The 14,597-nt window shown below is 53.3% G+C and overlaps 1 protein-coding gene across 1 annotated transcript in view; it reads right to left on the bottom strand.

Annotated features, from left to right (window-relative positions):
• Positions 1 to 744: 744 nt before the first annotated feature.
• SCRIB (scribble planar cell polarity protein) overlaps positions 745 to 14,597 on the bottom strand; it is a 91,964-nt gene continuing 78,111 nt past the window's right edge. Inside the window, exons 39-45 of the mRNA XM_065751501.1 lie at positions 14,248 to 14,427; positions 9,245 to 9,409; positions 8,440 to 8,579; positions 7,351 to 7,388; positions 6,580 to 6,654; positions 4,434 to 4,485; positions 745 to 1,572 (exon numbers count right to left, since the gene is read on the bottom strand). Coding sequence (XP_065607573.1) covers positions 1,409 to 1,572; positions 4,434 to 4,485; positions 6,580 to 6,654; positions 7,351 to 7,388; positions 8,440 to 8,579; positions 9,245 to 9,409; positions 14,248 to 14,427 — 814 coding nt within the window. The 3' untranslated portion in view covers positions 745 to 1,408. The remainder of the gene's footprint in view (positions 1,573 to 4,433; positions 4,486 to 6,579; positions 6,655 to 7,350; positions 7,389 to 8,439; positions 8,580 to 9,244; positions 9,410 to 14,247; positions 14,428 to 14,597) is intronic.

Here is a 14,597-nt window from a genome sequence, read left to right as displayed (position 1 = left end):
AGAGGCATTCACAGAAAAAAAAAATCCAACAACAAAACCCAAACAAAATCCATTAAAAAAAGAAAGGAACAGGGATGTTTTACTTCAGTAGTGGGCAGTAAGAGCAGCAGAGACTGATTTCAGAGCTGTGAGCAGCATCAGCCTCCTCCACGCCTGTAGAGCTCACTGGATGCAAACTGTTCACGGCCCTTGTTCCAAGCGTGGACACCAGGAATCACCACACCCCGTCCCTTTTTCCTTTTGCTTTTTCCCTCCTGCTACGACAAGCATGCGTTTGCCCCATCCTGTGCGCAGTGGGGCCTGAAGTCAGCAAGCTGTCAGAGAGCGGCACGGCGTGGGGTGTGGTTATTGCAGGTCGCTGCCAGATCCATTCCCCCTCCCTGTGCTCCCCGTGTGGCAGGCGGTCACTCCTTCAAACCCCCCCGGGCACCACCACAGATGACAGCCAGCGGGACTCCCCCACCAGTACCCCACCTGTAAGACCCCGTTAGTCCTAACCTGACCCCAGCGATGCCACGTCCTACCCTTCCCCGTTTCCTGAATCCTACCCCCCTACCTCGTTAGCCGTTTACACCTCCTACCTCTGCCACCATACCCTAATCCCTCGCTACTCTGCTATTGCTGCCACGCACACGTGCCTGGGGTAGACACCTGCCTCCCACAGCAGCAGGACACTCTGCAGACAGGAGCAGCTTCCCACGTGGGACAGACGCTGCGCTCACGGAGGCAGCAGCAGAACGGAGCTGGCACGGGCTCCGGCTCGTTCAGTCTTCTTTTGAGCACTCGGGTGTCAGTGTCAGTAAGGAGGCACTTCACTAAAATTCCTTTTTTTGTGTTGTTTTTTTTTTTGCCTCCAAGCTTCCACACGCTCCCAAAAGAAAGCAGAGGTGACACAGTGTGGGAGGTGGAAGGAGATGCTTCTTGGCAAAAGACTGGAAATTAAATAGGAGTGAAGGCTGGAACTTCCTTCTCGTCCACACCAGGGTAGAAGCTCTCGCATTAACCATTAAACAAAAAATCCGGGTTGAGGAAATAACAGCTGGAGCTCAACACACTCACACTCTATGTTCTCCGTGTCCTACCGTCCCACCCACCCCCCTTCCCCCAGTATTTACAGGCTAACAAACTGCAGCTGCCCACCGTCCTACCCACAGCTCCTCCTGGTTAGCCATCAGTCAGTCTCGGGTCATCCCCTTTCGGTTCGGACGTGCCCCAGTGCACTATTGGGTGAGAAGAGAGGGCGGTTCACAGCCTGAAGGAAGTCGGTTAACCACGACGCTCCCGGGGTGCTCATTTCCACCTGGAGTCCAGGAGGCAGCACTACGGGCAGCGTGCTGCTACTCCTGGGGCACGGGAAGTTCAGGAGCCCCGTGCTGGGCCGTTGCAAAGCCCGGGTGCCTCGGGTCGTCTACGTCGGGACAGCGGCCTCCAGGCTGCGCCGGCTGTGTCGGAGTTTGCGTTTGCTGCTGTACAGAGCCATCTCTTCAAGTGCAGATGCAGTTGGTGTTGACGAATCACGTGTTAATAGCATCTCCTCCTCCTCCTCTGGCTGTCCATCTTGCTCCTGAGGAACTGCGTAGATAAGAGGTAACAGATTGAGGAGGACGTGCTAGGTTGAGGTGTGCGAGCGATACGGTTAGCCACGACGTAAGGGTGCACCACGTGCTGAGAGGTAAACCACACCAGTACCCTGCCCTGAACTTTCAGGTGATCTGTACCTGAAGGACTACTATTTTCTGGGAAGGAAGTGCTGCTCCTCAGCAGACATCTTCCCTCAACACCCAGGATTCCCTGAAAATGGTACGGAAGTGCCCAACTTTAGGAATAATCAGCACACAGAAGGGACTGAGGCATATAACCTCGAGGTCCTTTTCGGCCCAGGCCATCCTGTGATTCTGTGACGTGCTCGAGCTCTGAGCACTGCGGGACTTTCAACAGAGTACTGAGCACTGAACAGCACTGTGAGTACTGCCACCGTACTGAGAGGGGGGAGCGTCTGTACACTGCACGTTGGGTCCTCCAGCAAAGGACCTCACCACAAAAGCCACTGTGGCAGAGCTGACCCTCAGCTGACATGCTCTGAGGCCTTTCAGGATGTGTTTTAGGGATTTGATTTAGTAGTAGGGTAGGGATAGTGATAGGAGGATGGTTGGACTAGATGATCTTGTAGGTCCTTTCCAACCTTATGAACCTATGAACCTATGTTTTGCACCTCGAGTACGTTGCGCTTTTACCTGCCCCAGAAAATCCACCCTCTGTGGTAATGTGGCTTGAGCAACGTCCACGGAGGACTGATGTAAAAAGGACAAAGCTTCACAAAGCCACAGAACTGCTCCTTCCAGTTCCCGAGAAGCCTCTCTGAAGTCTCTGCATTCAGTAGAGAACCTCAGATACAGAGATCTGTCACGTCAGAGGTGCACAAAGGTGCTGGGCCGTACTTAATGGCCCATCCTCTGCTCATGGCAATGTCCCCTTCCTCACAATAACCAGGTAGGAGTGTTTGTTATGAACCAGAACCCCTCCTGAACCACTGTGCAGCATCAACCTGTTGTTTGAGAAGGACTTGGAACCGAGAGAACACGGGTAACCAACGCGACACCTTGGGAGGACGCCAGGACTGACAACCACACGGCTCACCATCAAAGCAACCAAACCACAGTCAAACAAAGGCGTTGGCAGACATGGAGAGAAGCACTCAAACAGGGTGGAGGACTCAGAGCTGGTGGTGGGTGGTCACTGCTCTTAGGCCCAAAGGAGCCATGAAGCATGCAAATAAAGGCGACCTCACCACCGCGTAGTGCATTTTCCAAAGTCTTTTCTACAGTCCTCTGCCAAAGCTCTTAATGATAATCAGCTGCCAGAGGATAGGAAGATACATCCTTTAGCGTGTAAGAAAGTAGGTAAAGCAGAGAGAAATGATGGGAAGAAATGGCCTGCTGTCACAAAACGATGCAGCTATCTACAGCGAGCTCTGTGTTTGGTATCTAATGAAGAACAGAAGTGATGATGACTGCACTGAGAGACACTACGGACTGCTCCTCATTGCGTACTGTCAAATGGAGCTCAACTCCAAAAACACCACTGGGATCTTACAGAGATGGCCGGGCAGCGGTGTGAAGGGCAGAGGTTACTGCAGGAGTAACCTGACAGAGATTGAAGAAAGAAGAGAACAGCTCTGAAATGAAAGCCTGTAGCTTATGGTGTGCAAAGCCGAACAAAGGCGGCTGTAGTTTGGAGCAGTGTTCTGGAAAGAATCACTTCATGCTTCTTTCTTTAACACCTTTCCTCAGCGCTCCAAGCAGCTCGTGTCAGATCATCCCAAGCCCCGTGCTGACGTCGTGCATCTGCTTTTATGCTTTTGCTTGAAGCTCAGGTTCAACAGAGGTAGCAGACAGCTCTACAGAATCGACTCTGTAGTCACTAGGAGGAGCCTTCTGACAACAGCAGCACACTGCTTAGAAATGCAATTTCACTTCTGGACATCAGGTAAGAAGAAAGATGGGAGAACAGTTGAGCTTTGAATGAACCACCTCAAAGGAAAAACTCAGCACCGAGAGGTTTGCACTACAGCATGAAGAACAGAAGCTACTCTCAGAAGCTACATCTTTGTTGAGCATCTCTGCAGTCAAATCTCCTTGGCCAATGGTCCATGCATGGATTTGCCACGATAAAACGGAGAGAGGAGCTGTTAACTGTGTAAAATACAAGGAATATCTGCAGAGTAGGCAGAAGAAAGCCAGCATCAACTGGTGAACGAAAGGAAAGCACCATTATGGAGGAGGCATGCCCTGCTGTGCTCCACTACAGCACCTGGAACGGAGCAGGAGATGGCCTGAGCTGTCTCTTACGGTTGGGAACACAAGAACATAGCACAGCTAGCACAGCCTGAAGGGATACAGAAGACACAACTTTAGCTAGTGTTTATTTAGGTGATGGTGCACGTGGCTCCACAAGCTTGGGCCTGGGGAGTCACCTCACCTAGCTCCATCCAAATGCCCTCCAGCACCAACCAGGCCCACCGGCACTGCCTGCTGCTGGCTCTGACTCTGCTCTAGCACGAGGGGCACAAGGCAGTCCCTAACGATGGATGCTGTCCCCTTACAGCAGCTGCTGGAGGCCAGAACGTCCCACCCACATTCTACCACCACTCTTCACTCAAGAGCACAACACAGGAGGGTTAGGCATGCTCGTAACAAACAGTTCTCAGCAAATTAGCCATTAATGAGCACGATGCAGATATCCTACCCAAAACTGAATGTGGCGAATCTCAGGGTTTCATTCTAGAATGGACAAAAAAAGAAAAGGACAATGCTTCAAGCAGCATGAAGGTGAGGTCCTCAGGGCTGACTCCACACGCAGGCCAGGGAGAACACTCTAGAACCGTGGATGGGATGTAAACAGCACAGAGAAGTCTCCTTTGGCCATTGGCTTACCTGAGTTATTTCTGTCCTCTACGTATCTGAGGTCATCAGCTGCATCAGGTGACTGGAAAGAAGAAGACACGAGCGTTCACCTCTGTAACACCAGTGCCAGGTCATTTCCCCCTCCAGCCCACGACATACTGCAAGAGAACCTTCTGCCTCAGAGGCCCTGGTGGTGCAGCAGCCACGGCACTGCTCTCCCATTCACGTCTTCTGCTGAAATCAAGCAGCCTGCTGTCTGGACTGTGAGATGAGAGCTGTGTCTACTCTGCACAGCTCTCCTATCGCTTTGTCTGGGGAGAGGAGGGGATAGGAGGTGACAGGAAAGGCAAGAAGCATGAAGACTGCTGAAAAGGAGCAGAAACATGGGAGGGGACTGATGACACAGGACAGTGATCTCTCCTTGAGGGCCCTGGATCCCAGCTCTGCACCCGCACTGTTCTCAGGTCTGGCTTCGTAGGCAAAAATCAGTGTGTTTTTTTTTCCTTTATTCAGTTGCGTATGGAATCATAGAGGCACTAAGGTTGGAAGAGGCCTCATCAATTACCAAGTCCAACCCCAGCCCATCCCCACCATGCCCACAAACCGTGTCCCCAGGAGCCACATCTCCACGGTGCTTGGACACCCCATAGGATGGAGACTTCACCAGGAAGTGGTGCAGCCCGTGCCGGTGCATAACTGCTTTTTCCAGGAAAAAAGGTTTCCTGATCTCCAACCTGAACCTCCCTGGTGCAACACGAGGCCATCACCTCTCGTTCTACCACTGATCCCTGGGAGCAGAGACCAACCCCCACCTCCCTGCAGCCTCCTTACGGGGACCGGGAGAGAGCGGAGAGGTCTCCTCTGAGCCTCCTCTGCCCCAGACTGAACCATTCCCATTCTCTCAGCCGTTCTCCGCAGGACTTGTGATCCAGGCAGTGCACAGAACCCTCCGAAAACCCTTTGTTGCACTTCCTACCCATAAATGCTCTTCCAGATGGAGAACTGACATGGGATAGGAAGCACCTACATCCAAACAGACGTCAGAGACAGCTATGGAGAAACATCTACGGGTAACTGTCAAACTCCACCAGCTGTTGCTGTCAGAATCATAGAATGTCAGTGACTGGAAGGGACCCTGAAAGATCATGCAAGTCCAATCCTCTGCTGGAGCAGAGGACCCTCTGGAGACCCTCAGCAGAGCTCTGGGGACACTCAGCCCAGAGCTGCAGTGGGGTTGGAGCTGCCAGCTCTCTGCTGACCTGGTGCACCACTCCAAAAGTGAAGGGGAAAAGAAAGCACCAAGGGCTGAGCAATACCACCAGCGAAAGGAGTCAGCCAAGAGCAGGAATCAAATAATTTTAAGTGCTGAGGTTCCTCCGACTGCAGCTCTGACCATTTGGGACCTGAACAGTTTGTGCTGTGACAGCGGGTTATAGTCCACCACGCCAGCGTTCGCTGGCTCTCCATGCACACCACGAATGCAACTGCTGGCTTCTGCTTCATTCTTTTCACACAGAGCTTAAAAAGATAATCTAAGAGCCGCACACGATCCGCTCAAATCATCCGTCATAAATGCCATCAGGTAACGACTAACTCAGACAAAAGAAAAAACAGGCAGCTCACAGCAACGACAGAGCAGCGTAAACGAGGCTTCCTCCTCCCACGAGGGCTTCTTTAACACACTCGTGCCCCAAATATGATTACTTCTCAATGATGGTGACACCTACAGCAGAGCTAAAAGTAAGGAAACAGCCAGCACAGCTGCTTCTGGGGCAGGGTGCTGGGTAATTCCAGCCTGAAGCCAACATCAGCTCCCACTCGCATTGTGTTGGCCGTCTTTCCTATAGCTTCTCCCTCCCTTTCAGTTCTCATCTTTCACCCGAAGATGTTTCAGGGCCAGTAAAGGCGCAGATGTAGTTGCTTTGTATTTGCAAAGGCTTTGCCATCGCTCTTAAAACCATCTGCACCAACTTTTGACACCTGACCGATGCCTCCAGTGCCTCCTCAATACAGCACGGCCCGGTGCCATCGCCCCACGTGAGGGGAACCCTGAAGAGGACTTCCTCACGCCAGTCAGCCTCTGTTCTCAGGGCTCATCCCTCCACATGCAGCACTTCCTCTGAATTGAGCCCTGACCAATCCAGCAGCGGGCAGAAATTCAGCATGCAGTGAATACCTGGATTTCGTAAACAGGTTTGGAGGAAGGAATAGCAGCAAATTCCCGGTAGTCAAACTTCTTTTCAGACATGGACTGGAAGGGACAGTAAATGAGAAGAGAGAGAAAAGAGAGGGTGAGGAGAGAGGAACGGATGGACACGCAGCAGCACACCGAGTGATCTATGGAGAGTTAGGAGCAAAGCATGGTTCACAGTGTCAGCAGTGTTTGGATAGAGCCTCAGGAAAAGAAGGCGTCTCGGGGACACCGGGACGCCATGCTTTGTCGGCCCCGGGGTCAGGGGAGGTGCTCCAAGTTGCAGATTAAACACGATGTGCTCCGGTACACTGCACACGTGCACCGGGTATGTAGGAACCCCTCTGAGTATGGGAAAATCAGCAGCAAGATTTCCTGACAGCTCCAGCAGAGCTGATGCTTCAGCTCGGAGCTGGGGCAGAACCAGGCCCCACCAAGCTGCTGCACTCGCTCTGACAGTTCTCTGCAACAACACCCTGCTGCATTTATACAGCACTAGGAGACAGTAAGATGCTGACTTCAGCTTCAGGTTTATACTGCTGAGCAGGCAATGAAACAGAGAAAGGGAAAACAGACACTGCTGCGTATCTGTGCAAAAGGGGACATTGCGGTGGGCACAGCACAGCTCCATCCACAGTGCCCTCCTCCAGCTCTGCACCAGGTGAAGTGTTTCAACAGGGACTTCACGGCCGGGATGCACGACGACTGGGAAACCCCAGGATTACAGAGACAACAAAAGCAAGTGGAATGCCATACCAGCCTTCCTGGTGAAGTGACGTTCCTGGGGCTGCAATCTGCAAAAGATGACATAAAAGCACTGCTTATTGAACATCTTTATTACACGCGATGCACACCCGCCCGTCCCTTCCGTTGGGCACTTATTTATGTGTGATAAAAGACCACGCTCACAACAGACACTTTCAAAAGGAATAGAGAGGAAAAGGACCTGGGGGTGTTGGTTGATGCTCGGCTCAACATGAGCCGGCAGTGTGCCCAGGTGGCCAAGAAGGCCAACAGCATCCTGGCCTGGATTAGAAATAGTGCAGCCAGCAGGAGCAGGGAGGTGAGCATCCCCCTGTACTCAGCTCTGGTACGGCCGCACCTCGAGTACTGTGTTCAGTTTTGGGCCCCTCACTACAAGAAGGACATTGAGGCCCTGGAGCGTGTTCAGAGAAGGGCAACAAAACTGGGGAGGGGTCTGGAGCACAATGAGGAGCGGCTGAGGGAGCTGGGATTGTTTAGTCTGGAGAAGAGGAGGCTCAGAGGAGACCTTATTGCACTCTACCACTTCCTGAAGGGGGGTTGTGGTGAGGAGGGGGTGGGCCTCTTCTCCCTGATAAATAACGACAGGACGAGAGGGAATGGCCACAAGTTGCGCCGGGGAAGATTTAGATTAGACCTGAGGAAACATTTTGTCTCTGAAAGAGTGGTCAGGCACTGGAATGGCCTGCCTAGGGAGGTGGGTGAGGCACCATCCCTAGCGCTGTTCAAGGAGCGTTTGGATGAGGTGCTGGGGGATTGGATTGTGTAGTTGGGTGGGGATGGTGATAGGAGGATGGTTGGACTAGATGATCTTATAGGTCCTTTCCAACCTTATGAACTTATGAATTCCTCTTTCCTGTCTTTTAAACTCTGCTCTTGTTTCCCGGAACTGTCACTTAAATGTTTTGGTCTCTCGAGTTTTCCTATGTGTCAGGACCATGTCCTGTGCTGAGAAACGTCGTGCGCTCAAGTAGGTTCTTCCAGCCTCAGCTGAAGGAATAAACTGCATCCCCCAAATCTGCTTTCAAGGAAGCTGACCCGGACAAGCATTAACTTTCTTCCTCGGGAACTGCTGTACTGTACCTTCCAGTGGTGTTGGTGACGGGGTAGGAACGGGCGACGGAGACTCTGTCACCTGCTCCAGAGTGCTGCGTTTCTTTCCCTCCTTGGACTTGGCAATGACCATTTGCGCTTTGAGGGCATCCTGCTCAAGGGATTTCATCCTGTCTCAGAAAGGAGGGGGGAAGGAAGGAGAAAAAGGCGTCAGATATCGCTTTCTCTGTAAGAGATCAATGCCCTTTTCTGCGCCCAGCGGCTGCACCACAGTCAACGAGCTGAGTGCAGAAAGGCAGGATGAACCCTTGGTTCCCCGAGGCAGACAGACTTTCAGAGCAGGAGAGAACAGCTTGGTTTGCTGTCATCAGACATTACATCACATGTGTTGTCAGGTGTGCTGAACGGAGCCTGGGGCTCAGCATCAACCCCCTGAGCTGCTGCAGGCCTTCCCATGGGTGCCATCGCTCTATTGAGAGCGATCCAATCTGAGGAACGTGGAGGGGAACCGCCAGGGCTCGGCCAGTAGGTGAGTTTTCAGGGCTTTACTCTCCCCTGTGTTCCCAAGTGTGCCGCACTTTATCCCTCTGCTACCACTGGGACATGACAGACCACCTATAAAAAGGGGGTTCAGCCCTCAGAAACGTCGGCTCCCACCCAACCACACAAACCCAGTGTCCCCCCATCGTCCCCACTGACTGCCAGAAGTACCACGGTACCTCAGTACCACTAAATGCTCCCTACCCCTACAAGGACACAGCTGGGAGCACGGTGTTAGGCTGGGGGACACAGGCAGGACGGAGCATGCAGCTGGCAGGGATGGGGCTGTGCACACCTGGATTGGTTTCCTGACCCAGGGGTTCTCGAGGCGTGACTCTGCACTGGACTAGGCATCTGAGCTGGCCTGGCCCCGGGAGCAGGAGCCCATTGCCGGGACTGGTACAGCTTCCTGGCCAGATCCTGCTCGTACTGTTTAATACTGTCTTCAAGAGTTGAGGATCTGAGGAGGAGGAGGAGGAGGAGGAGGAGGAAGAGGAAGAGGAGAAGGAAGAGGAGATGATGGTAATGAACATTACAGTGGACAAATACAGGGAAAGAAAGAAACAGATACAGGAACATACCCTGGCAAGGAGAAATGTATGTCTGAGAAAGGAGCTGCCATGATTACAATAGGCTCCTACACCTGGTCCTTCCCAACACCAACTGCTGCGGAAGAAACAGAAATCTCCAGAGGGGAAACCTGGGATGACATGCCCAGAAGTGCTCACTTCAGAGCCTACGTGTCCAGAGATTGCCCTCCTCACACACTGGGAGGAGAGGACTGGAAACGTCAGCAGACCAACGCAAAGGGCTCAGCAGGGGCTGCAAAGAGCTGTGTGCATGTGTAAAGCAGACTGATGGAGTACGGAGCATGAGCACGTGTGTGTCCATGCACATCCCATCCCCTCTGTGAACACTGCGTGTACATATATGGATCCGACCACCCGTTAGCATGCACCGTTGTAAAGTGGGACCATACAGGGAGTTGGAAGGGACCCTTGGCAATCACTGGGCCCAGCTCCTGCCTCCGCAAAGGGCAACGTGAGCGTTAAACCACGTCTCTAAGAGCACTGTCCAAATGCTTCTTCAGCACTACTGACGCACTTGGAACCGCGACCGCCCCCCTGGGCGGCCTGTCCCATGCCCACCACCTTCAGCTGCAGACCCTTCCCCTAACCCCCGGCCTGACCCTCCCCTGACACAGCTCCATGCTGTTTCTTTAGGCCCTGCTGCTGTCAGCAGAGAGCAGAGATGCTAAGTTGGTGGGGGGCTGCCAGGAATGGGCTGCCGTGAGGCCTCCCCTCTGCCTCCTCTAAGCTGAACTCCTCGGACGTACCACAGGGTCACAGAATGGCCCAGGTTGGAGGGGACCTTAGAGACCATCTAGTGCCAACCCCCTGCCTCGGGGGAGGGCTGCCAATCACTACATCAAGCTGCACAAAGCCCCAGCCAACGTGGCCCCGAATGCCTCCTGAGATAGGGCCTCCATAACTTCTCTGAGCAAGCTCGCCACCCAACCTAAATTTCCCTTCTTTTAGCTTAAAGCCATTCCCCTTTGTCCTATCACTATCAGATGGTGTAAAAAGTTGGTCCCTCTTCTGCTTGGAAGTTCCCCTCAAGTACGGAATGGCCACACTGAGGTCACCCTGGAGCCTTCTCCGAGCCAAACAAGCCCAGCTCCCTCAAGCTACCTATCTTCATGGGGGGCTGCTCCAGCCCTCTGATCATCTCTGTGGCCCTCCTCGGGATGCACTCCAACGTTTTCCTCTCCAGTCCTTGAACAACCTCTGCTGTCCTTTGGGCACATGCTCATGTTTTTACATCCTTTTAATACTGCGGAGCCCACGTGCACTGCGCAAAGCGAGGCCACACCAATGCAAAATGAACAAGCACGTTGTTGTGAAGGGTCTGACTGCCACAGGCCCCACGACACGTGCGATCTCAGAGCTGAGTGCATCCACGAAGGAGCACGTGCACACTGGGAAAACCACACAGGCCTCGCTGGGCTGCTGCCCCTTCTCAGTGTGTGCCTGCAGCTCCTCATCACACCCTGCCTGGGTCATCTGTGTGTGCTGAGAACAAAGGACGGGTCCCCTATGTCCCCATGTCTTTCTCCCAGCAGAGGATGGGGAGTGGGTGTGTGGTGGTGGGGGGCATCACATGTCCTGGCAGGGCACTGATGACACAGGGAGAAAAGGGAAAGCCCAAGGTGGTGCGAGTTGATGGGGTCACAAGTGACAGCACACAGACCAGAGGAACTGGAAGGAAGCAGAAGATAGAAGATTAGAAAGAAAGTAATAAAATCATGCACTTAAAGAAAATACAGGTTAGTGAGGCTGCAGCACCACGTGCAAGGCGATCCTTCCCACTCTGCACGTGTGGGGCTGCGTGGGGAAATGAGACACGAGTCCTGGCTGCCCCCACGTCCCCACACCCCAGCAGTGACAGGACACGGCTCCTGAGACCACCACAGCTGTGAGACGTACGGTGGGAGGGACAGTCAGAGACAGACAGCTGAAGGAGCTCACTGCAGTGACCGATCCCTGGCAGTGCCAACAAGTCGGGCTGCAAGCACCCGAGGAACAGCCACACTCTCCTTTGGAGAGCTGAAGCAAAAATACACCTCGCTACCAGGAGTGAAAGGAAGCTGAGCAGCTGGTGTGCTCAGCTTTATGAACCTTAACCCAAATCCAAACCCAAACCCTAACCCTAACCCTAACCCCAACCCTGCACCTGGACAAGCAAAAGCTGAAAAGCAAGGCAGCTGCCAAGGGCTCCTTGGTGTGTTTGCCCTCAGCTCTAAAAGGCTTTCCCTTCACCAGCTCACCTTCTGTGGAAAAAGAAATGCTAAAACACACTTAAAAGGCAAGAGGCTGAGGATTTAGAACACACTGACCTCTCTCCTGCCCACTGCGGACAAACGCACTGTGTTCAACGCTGTATTCCACACTCAAACTCTTGCACAGTTGTAATGGCACTTCTCAGATCGCGTTACCTGCTGCCATCAGCCAGCTCAGATGAGGACACACTCCTGAGGCAGCCGGCACGCATCATGGGACGCGAGCAGGGTCCTCGCAATGGCTTTCACTTCCAGCAGTTTGCACAGGCACTGTCACACTCCTCCCTTTACACCCATCATAAACAAGGGCTTTACCATAACATTCCTTGGATGCACTAATGCTGAGGCTCAGGAGAGATCAGAGCTGCCAGAGCCTGCCCCATTTATAAGGGAAGATACATAGGAAGTGCAGGCACGAGGGAGAGAAAGTCCCGGCGGTCTGGCTGGAAAGGGAAGGCAGATCAGCCTCCACCACTTCCTCAAAGCAGAGAGATGCTGAATTTCGGGTGCCGAGGCAGAACAGCCAACTTCTGCTTTGCAGGACCACGTGCAACAGTGGGAAGTTGGCGTGGTCCATTTTTTAGGTTTTTTTTTTTGTTTAAGGCATCAAACCTGAGCAGCAGCTCCACGCAAAACGCCTTCGCCGAATGCGTCTGTGGTACTTCAGCAGTGCCACAGCCCTGTACAGTTTTCAACGTGTTGAACATTCACAGCCCTCCTGTGAGACAGTTACAGTCCTCTCATGGAGCAGAGACTCAAAGATCTGACCAAGTTCATAAGGAACTGTGCACCAGAGCAGGGATCCGGACCTGGGATCAGCCCCGGCCCAACCTCTCCCCAGCAATGGTTCCTAACCACACGTTTGTTGCCCAGAGATGTGGATGCTCCATCCCTGGAGGCTTTAAGGAAAGGCTGGACCAGGCTCTGGGCAACCTGGTGGAGCTGTGCGTGTCCCTGTGCACTGCAGGGGAGCTGGACCAGGTGCCCTTTAAAAGTCCCTTCCAACTCTAAGAGTTCTGTGATCCTATGATTCTGTGACACCTACCCAACTTCTGGCCCTGTAACGCAAGGCAAACGATGCCTCCTGAAAAGCTGCGACACAGAAACCTCAGGAATAACATCAGCCAGAACAGGAGCATGGTGCACAGCACGACACCCAGCGGGTCAGAGAAGCAGACACAATCCCACAAGGTCTGAAACAACGGCCCAGAGAGGAAACACTCCTATCAGACCACACTGCGGTCTGTGTAGAGGCATCCCCACCACTGGGAGCAGGCAAAGGAGAGATTGCTGAGTGCAGATCCACTCAGCTTGGAAAGGACTTCTGGACGTCACCTAAAGCTACTGAAAGCAGTGCCAGCTTCAAAGGGGCGACAGACGTGCTACCAGATAGCGGAAATGGCTCTCCCAAATGAAGGTTTAGTCTCACAGGTGTGCTTTCCAGGGACCTGGTGAGCACTGCTGAAATGAAGGCAATGCTTTGTAAAGAAAAAACATCAGCCGAGACAGAGCAGGGAAAGGGATCATCCACGGCCATGCAGTTGGAGCACGCCAAGAAAGTGTTCTGCCTGAAGGGAAAGAGCCTCAGTGACTGCAAAGATCAGCTCAGCACAGCTCTAAATAAGCACAGTCAAAACCATAAGCAGATCTGTTGCACGGTGAAGCAACAGTGGGAAGCTGAGCCCCCTGAAAAGCTCTGGGTGAGCTGTCAGCTCTCATCACTGAGAACTCCATCCACGTCCTCAGAGCCTCTCCAGAGGAACCCCTACGATCCATCCCTAACCTCAGATGTGACACTTTCAGGTGGTATCTCAAGTCACAGCAGTCCTTCCAGCATCCAACTGGGCAGACTGGCAAAGATGAGTCCTCAGCTGTGCTGTTCTTCTAAAACCTCCCACTCAACCTCCCCATAAAAAGGCCACTCCAGGTTTCTTTAGAGTCCCTGAATGCTCTTGGAGCAAGCAAGAAAGCTGTAATCAGTTATAGCAGCAGCCTAATTAATTCTTAACGGGATTACACTACACAGTAAGGGCCTGGACGAGCTTCCAGTCCAAAGCCCTGAAGCAGGAAGCTCTCTTCCTTTCAAAACAGATGTTTGCTCACTCTGTTGCAGCTCGTGATACAGCTTGAGTGGATTTAAATGCCCTAACTGTGCTCCCTCCAGCAAGCCCACCAGCCCAGCAACACCGACCACGGGAAATGTTCTTGCTGCTTTTCATTTTGGGACTGTGCAGGCACGGCTGGAACTTGGGACACCTCGCTCACACAGCTCGTCAGTCAGAAGCAGAGGAGTTCAGCCAAGCTGCGGATGCTTTGCATCGTCTGAACAGTGGAAAGGTGCAGCTGCATCCTCTGCAAGCACACGGCGCAGGGGAGTTTCTTCGTTCCCCACTTTAACACCTTGGGTTCCTGCCTGAACGAGCCTAGAGAAGAGAGCAGGGAAGGTCCCTCTGTCTCACCGTGCTGCCCTCCACATCGCTCGCTTCTCTGCCTCCAGAGCGCGACGTTCTGCCGGTGAAAGCTCCTTCTCTTGGCTGCTCAGGAGCTCGGGACTCTGCATCCGCAACCGCTCCTGGTGCCGCCGCTCGGCTTTGGCTGTGCGCACGGGAGCCAGCACATCCCCTGCTCCCAGACTCAACCTGGGCAGAGAGAGAAGCAGTGAGAAACCAGCAGGCCTGGTGCCCTCTCACTCTGCCTGCTCTTCTCACAGTGTGAGGCAATGACCAGCACCCCCGGCCCCTGCACCACAGCGCGGCCCAAGGAAATCACGGAGGGATGGAGGAATAACACAGACACGGAGGGAAGTTTC

The sequence above is a fragment of the Cyrtonyx montezumae genome, unplaced genomic scaffold, assembly GCF_038088225.1.
Source record: "Cyrtonyx montezumae isolate F1298 unplaced genomic scaffold, pur_monq_1.0 scaffold_74, whole genome shotgun sequence".
Lineage (NCBI taxonomy): Eukaryota > Metazoa > Chordata > Aves > Galliformes > Odontophoridae > Cyrtonyx > Cyrtonyx montezumae.
This window is presented reverse-complemented; position numbering and strand designations above follow the sequence as displayed.